The sequence below is a fragment of the Dasypus novemcinctus genome, chromosome 4 (assembly GCF_030445035.2).
Source record: "Dasypus novemcinctus isolate mDasNov1 chromosome 4, mDasNov1.1.hap2, whole genome shotgun sequence".
Taxonomy (NCBI): Eukaryota; Metazoa; Chordata; class Mammalia; order Cingulata; family Dasypodidae; genus Dasypus; species Dasypus novemcinctus.
The window spans coordinates 65857028-65878046 of record NC_080676.1 but is presented as its reverse complement, the minus strand read 5'-3'; the positions used below and the strand labels follow the sequence as shown (position 1 = coordinate 65878046).

The window sequence follows — 21019 nt, the reverse complement described above, 5'->3', positions numbered from 1 at the left end:
TATTTTATCCATGATTTTTGAGAAGAACCCTTCATGTAATGTACGAATGCAAACACAGATATCACCTCTGTACTTCATATCAGCTGCCCCAGCAGAGACGCCAAGTAAAGAACCGCAAAACCCTCTGGTACCAATGGATGGACACAGATCCAACAATATTTCATGTCACCTTTCAACACAGATTCTCTGCTCTAGTGGATCCACTTGTCATTTCACATTCCTGGTGTTCTCCATACTAAACCACTTAGAGCAGGGACTTTTGTGAAAGGTTGGCTACTCAGGTAGCACTGGTACATATACTTGTCCCTCACTCCTAGATTAAACATTATTTTAATTGATTGTTTTGATCCTATCCATCTGACAATAAATTATTAATTTATGTCCTTCTGTTATTGTTTCTAATGTACGTGCCTAAGAAGATGAGTCCCACAAGATGCTTCATACTTATGGAATTCTGGTGTCAAATATATTTGAAAAAATACTACCTGCTATATTCCAACCCCCTCTAACTCTTAATACTAAATATTACTATATTTAATACTCTAAAAGGCTTTAACTAAAGTAACTTGAATGATGGTTTAACTTAGATTTTATTTAGAATTATTTATCTATAGAAGCCTTTGTCTAATAACACCTATGAAAATCTTATAGAAATAATAATAGCTTAATAGCTAACATTTATTGAGCATTTTATATATATGCCAGTAATTGTGTATGTGTTGTTTTACAATATTCTCATGGAGCAGTGGTATTATTTTTCTTACTTTAAAGATGAAGAAATTGAGGCTTAGAGAGATTAAGTGGCATTTCCAATGTCAAGGACTTAGGATGCACAGGTACCAGAGTTCAAATAATTAACTGTAGCACAATAAGGCTTCTTAGAAGTGCTCTCAGGAAATAACTTTGGGAAACACTGCATTATATCATGCAGTTCAGCATTCTCTCTTTACCTTGGCTTCTGAAGAGCAGAAGTAATGAACAACCCCAGAAACAATCCACTGCTATTTTTTAAGTGTCTTATGACTTCGGGCCTTTCGTCTTTACTTCCTAAATTACAATGAAAATTTAAAAGGAATCATGTTTTTTCACCAGCTTTTAAAAAATTGATTAAGTCCCATTGAAAAATGTATCAATTATGGATTATCATTTTTCATATAAATGACATAGGCTCTGTGAGATGAAATGACCCAGGATGACTCTGAATAACCTTAACACATACATGATGTCACTATTATCTTTCTCCATATCATTGAAAAACATTCTTGAAGGACTTAATTGTCTGGACTTCTGTGTTAGGTGTGACCCAAAGAGAATTTTAGACATGGCCTGTCTTTCAAGAGCAACAGCTCACACAATAAATTTTCATAATTTTTATTTATTGTAGAAAACCAGTAATATCAACATAGAAATTAGTTTTTTAATTACCCCAAAATCCACTACTTCAATAAATTTCCTGTTTTTATTTTTCCATGTTTACTTCCATTCCCTAATCATTAAATTCATTTTACCTCATTTATAATCACATTTAAATATATTAATTTTAGTAATTATAGTGAGTGGTTAAAAACCTGCTTGAATATTGAAGCATAGTATTAAAATGATCATTTAAAAGTTATATTTTTTCTGAGAATAAGAATTTTATACCTTTCTTAACTATTTTTGTACAATTAGATGTTTGGTATTTAGAGATGTTTTATTATAATAGATAATGCTAGCAAGAATATCAGTGGGTGAATAATTCTCTTTATGTTAAATTATCTGTTCAGTAAAACTTCCAAAATATCAGGTCATATGCTATGACCACTTTTATGATTCTTGAACTCTGTCATCAAAGATTTTTTTAAAGGGTCTTTATAATTCACTAACAGTATGTGACTGTTTTACTATGTGATCAGTAGCTTTGAATGATTTTATTTTTCATTTTCATAATTATTTGGTATAAAATTATTTTTGATTATTATATTCACAGATTGCTTTTAGCCACATTTGAGTACTAATGGCATTGAAATAATCAGAAATAATATTTTGAGCTAGGTGCAGGAAGTCTCTTGTTCTCAATCTGTCTTTTCTCCTTATTCACTTCAGTCTTACATCTGGAGTTCACAGATTCATCTGCTGGGTGCATCCATTACCTTTCTGCTTCACCGTGGCTGCCTTGTCAACCTCCCCTTTGGCACTTCTAGCATGACAGACATAGCTGCGCTTGAGATCCTCAGGGGTAACTTTCTTGATGCTCAAAATTCGAATTCTGGTTTCATCTTCCAAAGAAGAATAACTTATACTAGAAATAGAGGAAAGAAAATCAAAGCATTAGGGAGACTAAAGGACCATGTGCTGTCTGTGAGACAGAGAAGACAGCAACCACAGAGCCCCTCTGTGAGGAGAGACAAACATTGATAAGCCTGGGCTCCCTAATCTGCAACACTATTCTTTAGCATCTATATTACACATTATCCCAAAGTACTGGTCAGATCCCAACCATGGAATCATAGTCTAGATCTTTCTTCAAAACAAAATGTCTCCTTTTCCCATAAACCTTTGAGGCAGCATGCTGTTCTAGTTTAGAGAATAGCTTCTGCATCCAGGCCCACATGGGATTGGATCCAGGCTCTGCCATTTACTAGCTATACACTTTGGGCAAATGAAATAATCTGTCCATATATTAAATTCCTCCATTGTAAAAAGAAGAATGTAGCAATGACTACATAGTATATTACATGTATTAACTGACTCAAGAATGCTAAAGATTGAGTAAGGTTAAAGTGTAATATATTAGAACAATGATTGTAATGTATAATATTTTAAAGCAATGATTAACAAATATTATTATAGGTTCTTGTTATTCTTATTCTAATTACTATTATTATTATTATTATCATCCTGTACTCTACCTATAGTAAGTGCCGATGTATTTCAATGATTCCCAAAGCTTAGACTCTGAACACAGGTAGAATATTTTGGTCAAAATGCTAGAATATCATAGTTACATCCTAGCATATATACCATACATATATATATATGGTATAATATCTATACCATATATGTGTGTGTGGGGGTGTATATATGTATGCATATGTATATCTTCTATGGTTCTTTTTTCCTTGAGAATTTTGACTAGTACAGGTACTTTGGGTCCAAGATCAATATTCAAAATCCTTTAGAACTGAGACTTCCAGAGAGATGGCATCAGAAAAGGTGTCTGGGCTCAACTTTCTTACAAAAAACAATGGAGGAATGGCAAAAAGCTGTCTGAGGGAACTGCTGTGGGCTCTGCAGACCAGGAGAGTGCTGTGTACTATTCAGGAGAGAGAGGGACAGAAAGATGAAGAGGCCAAAGTGAAAACCATGAGTTAAAAGCCCCTGTGGCCAGGAATGGCACACATCTACCCTCAAGGCAAACAGCCTGGGTAAAACCTGTGGCTCACTATAGCGAACTGAGAGTGGAATACATGTCTTTCTCCCTGGGAGAGGAGAGGATGCAGCAGAAGGTGGAGAGTGATTTCTCTTTGGTGACTTTAGCCAGCAGAGCCCATTTTGAATCTTGGCTCTGACCAGAACAGAATCAACAGCTAGTGGAGGTTAAAGAACTAATCAATGATGTCCATATAAAAGAGATAAAGGACATTAAGAAGACATTAGGTGAGTATAAAGAACAATTGGAAAGCATGCAAAGAAAAGTAACAGAGCTTATGGGAATGAAAGATACAATGTATGAAATAAAAAATACCTCAGAGGCATGTAACAGTGGATTTGAATTGGTTGAGGACAGAATAAGGGAGTTGGAGGTTAGAGCATATGAATTTGAAAAGACAGGAGAAAAGAACGGAAAAAATGGAACAGGCTCTCAGGGAATTGGATGACTACATGAAATGCACAAACATACACATTATAGGTATCACAGAAGGAGAAGAGGACATAAAAGGAATAAAAAAAATATGTGAAGAAATAATGGCTGCAAACTTCCCAACTCATATGAAAGACATAAATATCAATACCAAGAAAGATAATACACCCAAACAGAATAAATCCTAACAGACCTGATCTGAGACATCTACTATTCAGAATGTCAAATGCCAGAGATAAAAAGAGAATTCTGAAAGCAGCAAGAAAAAAAGCAATACATTGCATACAAGGAAAGGTGAAGAAGAAAAAGTATCATCTCTCATCAGAAACCATGGATATGAGAAGGTAATGGTATGATATATTTAAGGTTCTGAAAGAGAAAAACTGTCAGCCAAGAATTCTTTATCTGGAAAAACTGTCCTTCAAAAAAGGGGTGAGTTTAAAATCTTCACAGACAAACAAACACTGAGGAAGTTTGTTACCAAAAGACTGGATTTACAATAGACACTAAAGGGAGTGCTGAATCCTGAAAAGAAAAGATAAGAGTGAGAGTCTTATAGAAAAGTACAGAAATTAAGATTATTGGTAAGGGTAGCTCAAAGGATAAAAGGAAAACAAGAGTAAGATATGGTAATGGAAAGTCAAAGGACAAAAAGGATGAAATAAGTAATGACTTTACAATAATAACATTGAATGTTAGTGGATCAAACTCCTCAATCAAAAGACAGAGAGACAGAATGGGTAAAAATATATATGCCATCTATATGCTGTCTATAAGAGACTCACCTTAGATGCAAGAACACAATCAGGCTGAAAGTGAAAGCTTGCAAAAAGATATTACATAGAAATAATAATCAAAAAAAGATCTGGAGTAGTGATATAAATATTAGAAGAAAGAGATATTAAATACAAAACTGCGTAAGAGAAGGTCATTATATATTAATAAAAGGGGCAATTCACCAAGAAGAAATAAAAATAGTTATGCAATTAACTTCGGTGTCCAGAAATACTTGAGACACACACTGGCAAAACTGAAAGGAGAAAGAAATCTAGACAATAATTGGAGACTTCAACACACCACTCTCAGCATTGCATAGAACATGTGGAAGAGGATAAAAAAGGAAACAGACAGCTTGAATAATATAATGAATGAACTAGACCTAAGAGATATTTATAAGGCATTACACCCCAAAACATCATTAATACATTCTTCTCAAGTGCTCATGAATCTTTCCACATGATAGACAACACATTGGGTCATAGGATAGGACTCTATAAATTTAAAATTTGAAATTATACAAAAGAACTTTCTTTGGTCATAATGTAATGAAGCTGGAAATAAATAGCAGGTGACAAAAAGGGAAGATTCACAAGTATATGGAGATCAAACAACACTCAAATAATTAGTGGGTCAGAGAAGAAATTGCAAAGGAAATCAGTAAATATCTTGAGACAAATTAAAATCAGAACATAACATATCAAAACCTATGGGATACAGAAAAGGCAGTGCTGAGGGAAATTTATAGCAATTCAATGCTTATATTAAAAAAGAAGAAAGAGCTGAAATCAAAGACTAACTGTACACTTGGATGAACTACAAAAAGAACAGCAAACTAATCCTAAAAGCAAGCAGAAGGAGAGAAAAAATGAGGAGTAGAGCAGAAATAAATAAAATTTAGAACAACACCAAGAGACAGAATCAACAAAAACAAAATGTGGTTCTTCGAAAAGATCAATAAAAGTGACAGGCCCTTACCTAGACTGATTTTTAAAAAGGCAGAAGATGCAAATAAATAAACTCAGAAATGAGAGGGGACATTACCACTGATGCTGCAGAAATAAATGAGATCATAAAAGGATACTATAAACAACTATATGCCAACAAACTAGACAACATAGATGAAATGGACAAATTTCTAGAAACATATGAACAATCTACACTGACCCTAGAAGAAATAGATGACCTAAAAAAACCTATCATGAGTAATGACTTTTGGAAGTCATCATAATCCTCCCCAAAATGAAAAGCCCCATACCAGGTGGCTTCACAAGTCAATTCTACCAATCATTCAAAGACACTCTAATACCAGTCTTGCTCAAACTCTACCAAATAAATGAAAGGGGGGGAAGGGAGCAATACCAAATTCATTCTTTGAAGCCAACATCCCCCACATACAAAAGCCAGATAAAGATACTAAGAAAAAAGAAAATTACAGATCAACTTATCTAATGAATATAGCTGTAAAAATCTTCAACAACATACTTGCTAACTGAATTCAAAAGCACATTAAAAGAATTATACAACATGATCAAGTGGGTTTTATCCCAGGGATGCAAGGGTGGTTCAACACAAGAAAATGAATTAGTGTAATATACCGCATTAATAAACTGAAGTAGAAAAACCACATGATCATCTCAATTGATGCAGAAAAGGCATTTGAGAAAATACATCATCCTCCTTGATAAAAACACTCCAAAAGATAAGAATAGAAGGAAGCTTTGTCAACATGGTAAAATGCATATATGAAAACCCACAGTTAACATTGTACCCAACACTGAAAGAGTAAAAGTTTTCTTGCTGAGATCAGGAACAAGAAAAGGATGACTGCTGTCACCATGGTTATTCTATATTGTGCTAGAAGTTTTAGCTAGAGGAATTAGGCAAGAAATAGAAAAAAAGGCACCCAAATAGGAAATGAAGAAGTAAAAATTTTGCTATTAGCTGATGATGATGCTAAACCTAGAAATTTCTGAAAAATCCACAACAAAGCTACTAGAAGTAATAAATGAGTTCAGGAAAGTGACAGTATATATGATTAATAATGCAAAAATCAGGAGTATTTCTATATACTAATGAGCAATCTGAGGGGACAGTCAGAAAAAATATTCCATTTACAATACTGACAAAGAGAATCAAATACTTAAGAATAAATTTAACCAAGAAAATAAAGGGCCTGTATTTAGAAAATTAAAAAAAAAAAACATTGCTAAAAGAAACCAAAGAGGCCCTAAGTAAATGGAAGGACATTCCATGTTTATGGATTTGAAGACTAAATATAGTTAAGATGTCAATTCTACCTAAACTGATTTATAGATTCAGTGTAATCCCAATAAAAATTCTAACAAACTTTTTTTACAGAAATGGAAAAGCAAATTACCAAATTTATTTGTAAGGGTAATGGACCCTGAATAACCAAAAAAATTTAAAAAAAAGAACTAAGTTAGAGGACTTTCACTTTCTAAACTTAAAGCATATTACTTAGCTATAGTGGTAAAAACAACATGGTACTGGCATGAAGATAGACATATTGGCCAATAGAACTACACTGAGAATTCAGAAATAGACCCTCACATATACTGTCAAGTGATTTTTGACAAGGCTATCAAACCCACACACTGGGTCAGAAGAGTCGATTCATGTAATGGTTCTGGGAGAGCTGGATATCCACAGCTGAAAGAAAGAAAGATGCCCCTTATCTCACATATTAAACAAAAATTAACTCAAAATTGATCAAGGACCTAAATATAAAAGTGAGAATAATAAAACTCCTAGAAGAAAATGTAGGGGGAACCTCTTCAAGATTTTGTGGTAGGCGATGATTTCTTACACCTTATACTCAAAGCACAAGCAACGAAAGAAAAAATGATTAATGAGATCTCATCAAAATTAAACACTTTTGTGCGTCAAATGACTTTGTTAAGAAGGTGAAAAGTGAGCATACTCATTGGGAGAAAATTTTCAGAAACCACTTATCCAATAATGGTTTGATATCCATGTTATAGAAGGATGTCATACAACTCAATGGTAAAAAGACAAGCAACTCAATTTTAAAAATGTACAAAAGACTTGAACAGAAATTTTCCCAAAAAAGAAATACAAATGGCAAATAAGCACATTAAAAGATGCTCAACATCACTAGTTATTTGAGAAGTGCTGATTAAAACTACAAGATACACTTTGCACTTTACAGAATGACTATTACTAATCAAACAGAAAACTACAGGTTGTAGAGAGGATGCGGAGAAGTAGAAACACTCCTTCACAGTTGGTCAGAATGTAAAATGGTGCAGCCTCTGTGGAAGATAGTTTGGCAGTTTCTCAGGAAGCTAAATACAGATCTGCTATATGATTTGGCAATCTCACTACTAGGAATATATTCAGAAGAAATGAAAGCAGGGATGTGAACAGATATATGACCACTGATGTTCACAGCTGCATTATTCACAATTTATGAAAGCTGGAAACAACCCAGGTGTCCAGCAACCAATGAATGGATAAACAAAATGTAGTATAAACATATGATGGCATACTATTTAGATGTAAGAAGAAATGCACTTACAATGCATATGAAAACATGGATGAACCTTGAGGACATTATGTTGAGTGACACAAAAGAACAAATATTGTATCGTCTCACTACCAAAAACTGAATGCAATGAGTAAACTCATGGTGTTAAAACTAGAGTATAGGTTACTAAGAGACAGAATGTGGGCAAATAAGGGGGACCTGAGGAGGACTGTATGTAGAATATATTATAAGGGGGATCATAAATGTGGGAAAATGGTTAGGGTTGATGGTATCACATTATAGTGACTATTATCAACACTGATGATTTATAAATGTGATTGTGGCTGAAAGGCATCATCTAATGAGGTTAATGGAAATTGAAAGAAAGCTAGAGCCTAATCTTGGGACTGGATAACATAGTGATTTCAGTGGTGATGATGATTGTGGTTAATAGTACAAATACAGTAATGTTCCTCTATTACAAGGTGTTCAGAATATAGAGATGCATGGGAAAATACAACTAAAGTAATATATAGACAATAATTAAGAGTAATATTATAATATTTTTACAGCAAATGGCAAAGAACATACTATATCAATGCTAAAGGTCAATAATGGCAGGGATATAAGTGGGTATGGGATTTTTCCTTTTGGATTAGTGAAAATACTGATATGGACTGAGCTAATGACAGCACAAACCTGTGATGAAATTGAGAGTCACTGAGTATAAACACTTTGGATGGATTACACAAGATAGGGGACCATATAAAACAGTGAACCCTAAGATGAATGACGGACTATGGTTAACAGTACAAATATGAGAACGAGCTCTCATGAACTATAAACAAATATAGTAATACCATGTACTAATACATGGTGTTAATATAGGATAGTTTATGGGAAAAACACACCAGATATAAACTACTGACTATATAACACAGTAATATTATAAAGATTTCTTTCATCATTTGTAACAAATGTTTCACAATGTAAGGTAGGGGACAATGTATGGAATCCTGTATGGGGTGCATGATTGTTTTGTTAATTCACAACTTCTCCGCAAAAAAAAATCCTTTAGAACTACTTTGCTCAAACATGGGGCAGGGGTGGGTGGGGTGGGGGTAATCTCTCCTACAGCTTAGCCCAAAATTCAGGCCCTCATTATGAGAAGTCTTGCTGTTTGTCATGAGAACTTAACTAAGGTTGTGACTGCTTCAACCTAAGCTTAACTCTGCCACTTTCCTATGACCACTGAGGCAAAACAATCATTTATTTGAGATTAGAATGTAATGTATTAATTATCTTCTTTGATATAAATTATTTCATTTTGTTTTGGGATAGCCAAAGTATGTATTTCAATAACATGAAGGAGAAAATTGATTTTCCTTATTGTTAAAGATGGGAAGTACAATGTTTAGAATTCTGTAAACGGCCAACAACTCTCCTCCTCCAGCCACATATTTCATCAATTACTTTTGTAAAAACTGCTCCAATTTCAGGGAGCTCCTTTTGTGCCTCTGAATACGATCTGATTCTTTAACCTCTAGGCCTTTGACATGATAGCCCTCTTGCCAGGAACATTCTTCCCTTTTCTTTATCTAGTTAATTTCCAATCACTCTTTAAGTTCAATTTAGGCGCCATGTCACCTGAAAGGCATTCCCTAACCCTCTAAAACTGATTGGTATCCCCTACTCAATCATCCCATAATATTTGCTTTTATTCATTATATTTCATTGTCTGTTTAGTTATTGTTATTCCTCATAAGCTCTTCCTAGTTAGGGACTAAAGTATCTTGCAGAGTTCCTTGTGCAAAGTAGGTATTTTATAATTACTGCATAAAATATTAATTTACCTTTAGGAAAGAAATCCTTTGTGTACCAGAAGTTCAAACTGACTAAGATCTATCTGTACATAGGTAATAAGGCATAAGGCTTAAACCTACTTTGTCAAGTAGTTGGTCAACTGCTAATTTTTATTAGTCGCTACACTGAATCAGTTGCTCTCTGAAAAGGATATGCTTTACTTACAGAGGACTCTTTCATCTCCACAGACCAACACTTTCCTCCCTGCCAACCCCCTTTAAAGTAAATAAGTAAATAAATAAATAAATAAGGCTTACTTAGGAATAAACTGACCTCCAGTTGTTATTTTAAGAGTGTGCTATATTACTACCCATCCACTTTTAAAAGAAAGTTTAAAGAACATGGATGAATTTTATTGATATTCACAAAATTTTTATTTTTAAGGTGACATATGTGATATATAAATTAAGAAAGAGAAGGTGGAAGATAGGAAACATACTCACCACAAGACAATTTTCTGAGGCACAAACACATAGGCCCAAATTCCAGAATTGAGAAAAAGAAGAATACAGACATACTAATAGGCTTTCATGTATCGACAGCATATTACTGTGGCCTTTTCATTCACATGGAACTTGCACTTCATCCACTTCCAAGTGGGTATCAGAAATGTGTGACTCTTGCTGGGCCTAAGAAAGTAGGGAGCCCTGCCCTTTGGGCAGACTTTTCCAAGTCTAAAGGCATTCTAATTCAATTTTTTTTAACAGTCATCAGGCTGCATCTGGTCCTTGAATGGCAAGTTCAGTAATGCTGCCTTGGATGCAGCCACAAAAACTTCAAAATTCTTGCTGATGTTTGTTAATGATAGGCAAAAATGAGAACTTTTATTTTCATTGAATAGAATACATCGGGGGCATGATATGAGGGACAAGGTCAGTCAACCCTTCCCTATCCCCATGATACCTTTCATTAACGACTACTTCAGTGGTGTCTTCAGGCTTTTTTCCATCAATGGTCCACCAAATCTCATTGCGAGAGTCCTTCAGGTAAGTAAAATAGACTTTACAAGGGATGATTAACTCTTCTCCTAAAAAAAGTGAGCAGATAAAGTTCATAGGTAAGGTACCACACTCCATTTCAAAACAAACTAAGAAGACCACCAACTTTATATAAAATTAGCAGAATGATCATGTTTAAAGCCCTCAACCTCCCCAGATTACTCTTTTTCTTTGTTATTTTCCTCACTAACAATGGGTGACTAAGGAAAAGTCCTCCAAATTTTTGGCCCTTGGCTCAGGGAAGATGCCGTAATGCCATCATGGAGAGGACTGATAAGACAGACTCTGTCTTGTCTTGAAATGCTAAAGCTATCAAACATTTAAAGATAATCTACCAAGAGAATTCTCCTCTATTCTTCTGAGATGGAAAATTAGGTTAAGGGGCTCTATGCAAAATATAGTACTAATAACCACAGAAGCAGTGATAACAAACATATTCACTGAGGACTTTGTACAAGTCACTGTGTTAAATATCTATACCTATTTTAAGTGATCTTGCTTAATCTTAAAATCCTAAGAGGTATTTTTTAAAGTCATGTTTTACAGATGAGAAAACTAAAGTTTAAAGATACTTAATGATATTTCTAGGTCAAATTGTTATTAAGTGGCATACCAGAATTTAATCTACCCTGACCTTACATCCAAGTTTGTAAAGAACAGTTCTGTTTTATATCTGCTCTCCTAGCTAATTATTAATATTTTCTGTTTTCACTCTCAAAAACTACCTGGGTTTAAATGGCAAATTATATGGCTACCCTAACTTGAGCTCATATTTGTCTAAGTGGTCATACTCTATCTCCCTCCCAATGTAAGGTTCTCCTATTTTTCCCCATGTTTTCTATATCAACAGGTCACCAAGGAAGATTAAACTGGGCATGAACCTGGGAATGTTTCTGTAACCATAATATGATGGGTATATGAAACATATTTAGGTGATCAATAAGAGTTTCCTCTGGCAGCAGGAAAAGTGAACCTATCACTACATAAAGCTATTATTAATTCTAGGAAACACAGTCCATTTGGGGTTGGCAGAACCTTAGTGTGCTTTCTGTTCTTTTTCAGGGTAGATCAGGGTATCTATAAACTTACATTAATTTTTGGTGTTGTTCTGCATCTATGATGACACTGCCTCTTTCTTAGAGTTTAAATGTATGCTCTTTTGTACCTCTCACAGAGTTTTTAAGTGAAAATATATAGGATGCAATATAGGAAACATTAAAAATTTCTATGGTTTTCACCTTAACTGCTTTGAATCAGAAGAAATAAAAGAATTTTGTCTTCTTAGATTTACAATGCTTTTTGTCTAGAATGAAAAATTATGAGAACTAAAAGGAGACCCAGAAAACCACGGTCAACATGTAATAGAGTTATGAATCGGGGTGTACTAATTCAGTCACTTGTTACCTCTCATTTTCACAATTCTGCCTCCAAATTCCATTCCCTGCTCCTTCATAGCAGAGGAGAAGTTTATTTTATTCCTTGTTATTAAAAAACTTAACTGAAATTCAGAGGCAACATAGGCATATCTGTAATTACCTGGTTCTTTCTCATATACTACAAAATCATTGGGTGAATGCATCTGGGGGGGCAATGCATTTTTTGGTGAGCCTGTGATAGAGAGAAAAGAAAAAGGGAGATTAAATTAAATTATTCACCTTTATCCCTCATGGTCCTTTTCAAAAATATGCTCTTCTTTAAAGTCTTGCCCAACTTCCTGGCATCATTTATCAATTCTTGAGTGGGTCCACAGTCCCATTACATACTCAATTACATAATTTCATTTGTTTAAAACAGAAAATAACAAACAAAGCATCTTGAGTATACTCCATGTTTCAGGATAGAATGCTTAACCAGTGTTCTTGGCCTCCAAAACCTATAGAAGACAGACTTCTTATACTATATAACAATTAACTGCTTTCTTCTCTTAATCGATAGTTTTTTTCCTAGATATAGATTTTTCCTTAACATGTCCAGAGCGTATAGCACGGGATTTGGTTTAAAAAGTATTAAATGAGTAAGTTATAAGTGAATGGAAATTCAAAATCATAATTTTAAGGACAGCATGTAAGTCACCACACCTGATATATTATATAGTTACATGTACACACAGAATTGCTAAACTTTATGACATTCAGTCTTCATGAATTGAAGTAGAAATTTCAGGAAGGTGTTTTATATAATAACATAGTGTTTAAGAATATGGGCTTTAAAATTTAATGACCAGGGTTCTAATCCTGACTTGGTTACATAGTTACCGTATAAGCCTGGGACTTACGTAATCCTTGAAAAGCCAATTTCCCCAACTGAGGATAAACTCACCTCATAGGATCATTATGAAGATTAAATTAAACAGTGTATATTAAGCACCCACTATTGGTACTCAGTAATTTGCAGCTTTACAAAATGAACTGCTATCACTTGAATGTTGGGTAGGGAAACCCTGTCCCTCAATTCTGTGCTTGTCACTTTCTCTATCTATAAATAAGGGTCACCAAGCATGCTTGCCCAGCATTTCAAAAATTGACACATTTTTGTCAACTTATACACACACATATCTATATCTATATCTATATATATATATAATATATGCTAGAAAAAATTGCCAAGATGAATATAAAGTGAGATTGTTCATTATTTGACCTCTAAATTCCATTCATGGGGAAGTGGACTTGGCCCAGTGGTTAGGGCATCTGTCTACCACATGGGAGGTCTGCGGTTCAAACCCCGGGCCTCCTTGACTCATGTGGAGCTGGCCCACCTGCAGTGCTGATGTGCACAAGGACTGCTGTGCCAGGCAAGGGTGTCCCCCACATAGGGGAGCCCCACGCGCAAGGAGTGCGCCCCACAAGGAGAGCCGCCCAGCGCGAAAGAAAGTGCAGCCTGCCCAGGAATGGCATCACACACACGGAGAACTGATGTAGCAAGATGACATAGCAAGAAGAGACAGATTCCCGTGCCCCTGACAACAAAAGAAGTGGACAAAGAACACGCAGCAAATAGACACAGAGAACAGACAACGGCGGGGGGGGGGGGGAATAAATAATAATAATTAAAAAATGTCTAAAAATAAATAAATAAAATAAATTCCATTCATGCTAAGCTCTAAACATTTTATTTTTCCACTTAATTAATCCCTAACTCAGCATTATTCAGTTTTCTAAGTGCAAAGCAATGGTTGAAACTGTCAGCAAGTATCTTCAGCATTACCTACAGGCATTTCAGTATACTGAAAGATATAGTTTATATAATCCAAGTAAAACACTTTTATGACAATAATATTAACTACCATTCACTGAACCTCTACTGCTTGCCTCATTAAACAGTATCTGTATATTCTTTTCAATATTGAAAACTTCCCTGAAAGTTAGGATGATTTCATCTTATAGTAAAGATAAGGAGATGGGTGCCTTCATCAAAGTCATACTTCTAATAAGTGGCAGTGATATAATTTTGAACATAAATATTTCAGGTACTCTTCTTCACTCCCCAAACTACCTTTACTTAATTCACATATTATTCAGTTAGCCAGTTGTTATTGGACACTTACTATGTACTTGGAATTGCTCAAGACTCTGGGGATAGTACAGTGAACAAACAATAAGCTTCTTTTCTCATAGCGTTTACATACTTGTATGTAATAAATTATTAAGAACCAAAACAAGATTATGGTATTTTTTGTGTGTACCTAATAAAAATCATGCTTACCTACCACCCTTACAGTCAAAGTCCTGGTGAGATGGAAAGTACGCCCATTTTCTGGATATGTAACAACACATGTGAAATTTCCATTATCTGAAAACAAGGCAGTAAGAAAACTCAACTTCATGCCTTCAGGTACTACATTATTAAAGTTCTGTACTTGGTTACAACCCTAGAAAAAGTAAAAGAAAATATATTTAGTATTTATATACATCCATACAAAATAAATAACACATGCACACTCACATCTAATTTTGTACAGAACATACAAATATCTATGCCACACATTTTATAAAATAATTTTGGTAAAGTATTTGATAAATTTTTCTTCAAAGAATGAATAAACTACTGTCATGATGTTTTTTGCAAAAGGAATGTTAAACTTCTGAATGGGATGTGGATTCAACAGTAAAGGCCTCTGGTCTCAGAATCCAGTTTTTAAATTCTGGGAATCCCATGTTGATGGTGAAGCAAAGTTAAAAGTTTTGAAATAATGACTAAGGAAACTTGAGCAACTGAAAGCCCTACTACTTAGAAAACAATTTTTTTTTTCATTTTTTTCCATTTCTTCACTGATTACATTAACTCAGAAATCCAATTGCTCTAACAAATAAGGCCTCAATTTAATGTCTGATTTAGGCATTAACTCTGTTGAATCTATCAATCATTTCCAAACTTTTGTTTGTCTGCCTTGTACTTCATGCCATTTTACAATTATTACTCCAGAATCTGAAATTAAAGAAGGATTTTCCATGAGGTTTACAAGACCTTGGAATTTATTTCTGTTCCAAAGTTATACTTGCACATAACTTTGTTGATTTTTTAAATCTGAGGATTGAAAGACTTCATTCAATGTAACTAGATTCCTGTTTTGGTTCTCTCAGTCTCAGGCTATATTGTTTAATTTTTTTCTTTTATGGAAAAAATATATCATTCATAATAAAAATATATGCAAATAAAAATATATATGCAAATGTTTACTTTTAGAAAAATTCCTTTCCTTTAAAAAATAATCTATGTCAAAAATATACACTTTAACTTATACCTTCACAATTAATTGGATTTGTGTAATCCAATAAATTAAGTATTTTTACATAAAAAATAAAATTAAATGTTCTCAAGTACCATATCCTGGGTATATGACTTTGCAAATGTTTTTTAAACTACAAAATAAGGAGTTTGAATTAGGCTATCCCCAAGGCCCTTTAGATCTTTAAAATTCTGGGAGCTTATGACTGACTTTTATTCCAATTTCTAGTATCCACATATTTCAACTTTAATTTTTATATACTTTAGGTTTCCTTACTTCAATTCCTGGAGAAGGTGTTTCGAAACTTGACAGTTATACAAACTGGCATATGTTGTAATTCTTTGTCACAGGAAATATGTCTTTTAAGAAAAGCACTGAACTTTTGTTTCATGGAGAAGAACATTAAGAGGAAGTTGAGACATGCCCCAATTTTCTGACGATAATTTATCCTTTTTTGATACAAAGCTTCTAGACACTTGTCACATCAGCAAACTATTTTCCTACTCCTAGGTTATCACAAAGTATAAAGTCCGAAAGGTCTGTGTTCTTATAATGAATTTATGTCAGCATTAGTTTAAACATGTTTAAATATCTATAGATGCCATTTGATTTTTGTGGCACCTTTAATTTGAACAGTCCAAAGATATTTTTTCCCTCACTTGTTAGCTTAGCTGTTCTCAAATCCCTGTGAAGGAGACCAATCAAACTTAATAGGGTCTAGCATTACAAATGGGAAAAAAAAAATTTTTTTTCTAGGTAACAGTGCAGAGCTAAAACTCAGATCACTAGATTGTTGACTCTTTCATTAGCTTTTACTTAAAAATGAACACCTCTCCTCAGCAGTGAGTGAATTGAGGCTGGAAAAATTATACCAATACACATTTTACATGTATTCTATTATGTCATTTGATGCTTATTCCAAACTTAAAGTCTGTGATGCTCTTATCCCCATTTAAAAGATCAGAAGAAAACAAAGACCTAGAAAAATTAAGTAACTATTAATGTAACAGAGCTAGGTACTGTCAGAGCTGGAATTCAAACTTAAATCTATCTGTTTCCAGGCCTTGCTTTTGACCCCATCCATTGTTGCCTTGAACCTTATACTGTGGTCTTGCACCTATGCCAGCCCTGGGCCCAGCCCCAGTGTTAGTGCGATGTGCATCTTGCACTTAAATGAGGCTGATTCTGCCATTACCAAGGAACTGGAAAAGCACACTCCTCAGGATGAGAAGTCTGATATTAATATTGAACTTGTCAACAGCATTTCTTAAGAATATGCTGAAAGGAAATTTCTGTAGCCACTTCAAAGCTATTAGACCTACAGCATTTTTAAAAAGGAAATCAAGGAAATATTTTTCATTCTACATTTGCATATGCAGTGGCAGTATTTTCAGGACACTGTTGAACTACAAATGCTCAGTAACTTTAGCCTGTTATGTCTCATTAGTTCTCTCTGTAGTTTGGCTTTTGTCCATTATTCTATTTTTTATAAGCAGTCCCATAGACCTTTCAGCATAAGCACCTAAGACATACAGGATATTTTTTTAACACAATAAAGCATTCCTAAAAATAAATCCTGCAAATTTTACAAAGATTTAAATTTTTTTTTTTTGCAATCCAGAAGAAAACAGATATGAACAAAGATTTGGACAGCCAAAGACTAAGAAGCATGTTTCCAAATACAAGGAATGGATTGGTAGTAGGTAAATTTTCCACTCTGAAGCAAACACTTGTCTGACTAGAAAACTAGTCATCCTTCTAGCTGACCCATCAGTTCCTCATTCTGAATTTTAAGAGAGAAGTTGACAACCGCACAATGGTTGTCGTGGTAACCTACCACAATGTAGAGATGAAGAAGAGCACAAGAAATGACAGAGATCTCTAAGTGAAAATGAATTGTGTGAGGAAGTAGGGGGAAGGGGGGATAAGGAAGGATGTCATGACTACGTAAGGACAGTGTTTCCATTCCATCAAACAACAAGGTGTAAATAAACGAATGAGGACACAGACAGATGCAGTTCCTAACCTATAGGTATTTATAGTCTATTGGAAGACTGCCACAAGTGCAACGAAAGGCCTATGGGATGTGTGGTGGGGAAGATCAAACAAAAAACATTCTTCAAAAACTTTCTGAGAAGACCTGGACTGGATCTTAAAGGATAAATAGACTATTAACAGCTATTGGAGAGGAGGGGACGTATGGGAGACACAGGAAAAACTGTGAACAACTTCTGAGAGTACTGTACTCTCACAGCATTTTGCCCTCCTTGTTAGGGCTAAGTAACTTTATTATAATGATAGGTCTTCATTTCTATCTCCTTTGACCAAGACTTTTTCTTTCTCTTGACCACACTGCCAGTCTTACTCCTCACGTCCTCCTACCTCCCCATCCTAAAACTAATTTTGCAGCTATCGGACTGTAGAGAAAAACAACTCATACTCCCAGGGGATAGGGGGATAAAAGATAAGTTCAGACCCTAACGATTCTAAATATCTTGCCCTAGATCTTTCCCTCCCCTCTTCCCCTACCCCAACCCTTATGCTACCCAGGTACCTGAGAAGCTACTAAATAGGCAGTTCCCCTTACATCTTCCCAGTTCTTTTCCTCCAACCCACTCCCAGCCCTTAAAATGCCTGCTGCCCCTTGTTTTGACAAAATTGAGTTCTATTCTCTCTTCCCTAGTGATAGCAGCCCCTTGAATTATCATCCTTGCCTGTTAACAATGTCTGATACCATTTATTCTTTGACACCTCCTTTAGAAAATTTAATTCTATGGGGGCAGTAGGGGTGGGTGAGTACCATACCTTCATGTCCTGCAAATTGCCCAATACTTGGCACATGGGAGGTACTAAATGCATTCGTATTGCATGACTAAAATATGAATTATAGAAGCAAAGACACAAAGACATGGAGTTGAGTGCTCATAAGAGTATTATGTGATGAGAAAAACATGAGTGTATGGATAATCAGATATGGAGTGGGTGAGTGGTATGATGGATAGGGAGAGTAAAAGTAGGTGTACAAAGAGTTGATCTCACATAAAAGGTTTGAACAGTTGGGAATATCTACTAAAGCCTTTGCTTCCAAGTTTAAGTTGGTCAACAAAGTAGACAATGCCCTCAAGGCTTGCCACACAGTCTCATAACAGTTCTGTAAACCTGTCACTTCCAATGAACAGAATTAAGCCTCCACGGTTTACAGGAAAAGTATTTATGACAGGAATGGTATAAGCAGCTGGACATACAGTGGCCAATAAAAACAAAAACAGCCTGATTTTCATGTACTGTACAGTTCAATCTAATTTATTCAATTATTTAATAAATTCCTAAGTTTATTACATATTGGCTAAGTTTTATACTGTATGCTTTATATTCAAGGGAAATAAAGGGAGAGTGGACTCTACCTATACAGAAGAAAGAAGTACAATCATTATAGTAACAAAGATGAGTAATGAATTCAGTGCTACCAAAGTATAGAGCAGGTGATTCACTGGGCCTGATTTGGCCTTGAGAATTCATAGCAATTTGAATTGCACTTTAAGCTTAAAGAATAAATCTTGGGACCTTGGAAGCCCTGAAACTATATGGCAAAGCTGTGTGTATAAGCATATATGGAATTCTACATATATAGTTCTGAAAGAAAATGACATATACTCCCTTCATATCAAAGGTTAAAAATCACATATAGGAGTTGTAGGGAAAAGAGAGAAAGAACCAGCCTAACTAAGTTGTCAGATCAAATTGAAACATGCACTTTTAAAATAAAGTCTATTACACAGACCTTGGACTAACTTCCCAACAACATGGGTTATGCCAACAAAGAAAGCCAAGCCTGGCAGAAATGTGTTTTCCTGACGGCACTTTCTCAGAAAAAGCAAAGATTTTCTTATTTTCTGAGAAAGATTTATAAACAATAACTGACCAATTCTTATTACTTCCATGCTAAAAATTAGAAGTAGAGGTAATATGCCATTTTTTATGAGTACACTGGATAGAAGGACAAGCAGCATTTCAAATTGATATCCATGGACTTTCTTCTTCATTCTGCTAAATGGCAGATGAGAACATTTTAGCAGCTGCCATAAATGTAATATCGAAAACACTTGATAAAGTAGTTCCTCTGATCCTCAGTAAGAGGGGGGAAATGACGTTTCTTTTATAAATGTCTCTGGAAAATAAAATTCCAAATATCCACTTTTAACAATGAGAAAGGAAATTAGTAATATGGAAAGTAGGATGACTTGCCATATTTTACAGCTCAGGTCTATAAGTGAATGTAATAATAATAACAAAATATTAACAGGATCACACTCACTGTGACAGTTTGAAATTATGTTATAAATACCAAAAAGAGACAGATTATGTTTATAAACTAGTCTTTTCCTCTGGGTGTGATATCTTTTGATTAAATTAAATTCCGTTGAGGGGCTTTTGATTAGATTACCTGTTAAGATTGCTTTGGACTTTTGATTTGACTATGTCAGTGAGTGTGACTCAGACTGAGGTTCCACCCCTTGCTGGGTTTGGTATAAATGGACACTCACTCAAGAAGATGCACAGGAACAGAGAGCTAAGTCATTTTTGATCTGACCATGTGACAAGAAGAAGGCTCAAACAGCTGAGGCCCCAGGGAGACAAATCATTTTGCCTGAAAGCTTATAGCTGAAATTGGGAAGAGAATAAAATAACCAAGGTAGATATAGGAGGCCTGGAAAGAAACAAGCCCTGTGCCAGAAGAAAGAGTGCTCCAGGACTACTGAAGCAGAAGCCTTCAAGAGGCTGGGCCCATGGAGCTCAACAGGAAGAGGAAACCTGGAGGGGAAGGAATAACCAAGCAGAGATTGCCCACCATCTTGTTTCAACAGGTGGCAGCTGATTTTGGTGAGAAAGCACCTCTTATAGTGCCTTGAGTTGTACTTTTCACAGCCTTGGGACTATAAGCTTTTACCTCAAATAAATAGCCTTTATAAAAACCAACAGATTTCAGGTACTTTTCATTGGCAGTCCTTTTGCAGACTGATACACTCATCTGTGTCATAATTGCCATATATTTGGAGGTCCCTATATATATAAATAAGAAGGCAGTTTCCCATTTTTATACATATTATACTCCAGAAATTCTTTTATAAAATGGCTATTTGAAATTCTGTAAATCACTTACAAACTCTGGTTTGCTTTCCAGGCTAGTTACAAAACATGTTTATTAAAAAGAAACGCTACTGAACATCAAATTAACAACCAGGATTGCTGAAATAGAGAACTGTGAATTCTGGGCCCTGAATGAAGGAAACCATGCC

The 21019-nt window shown here is 34.9% G+C and overlaps 1 protein-coding gene across 6 annotated transcripts in view; it reads right to left on the bottom strand.

Annotated features, from left to right (window-relative positions):
* IL1RAP (interleukin 1 receptor accessory protein) overlaps positions 1–21019 on the bottom strand; it is a 159968-nt gene that overhangs the window by 43377 nt on the left and 95572 nt on the right. For all 6 annotated transcript variants that reach the window (XR_011648635.1, XM_071214687.1, XM_004460837.5 and 3 more), the window contains 4 exons: positions 14699–14864; positions 12530–12601; positions 10899–11022; positions 2133–2281 (listed from right to left, as the gene is read on the bottom strand). Coding sequence is in view for 5 of the 6 variants with exons in the window: in XM_071214687.1 (XP_071070788.1) it covers positions 2133–2281; positions 10899–11022; positions 12530–12601; positions 14699–14864 (511 nt within the window). In the remaining variant the exon portion in view is untranslated. The remainder of the gene's footprint in view (positions 1–2132; positions 2282–10898; positions 11023–12529; positions 12602–14698; positions 14865–21019) is intronic.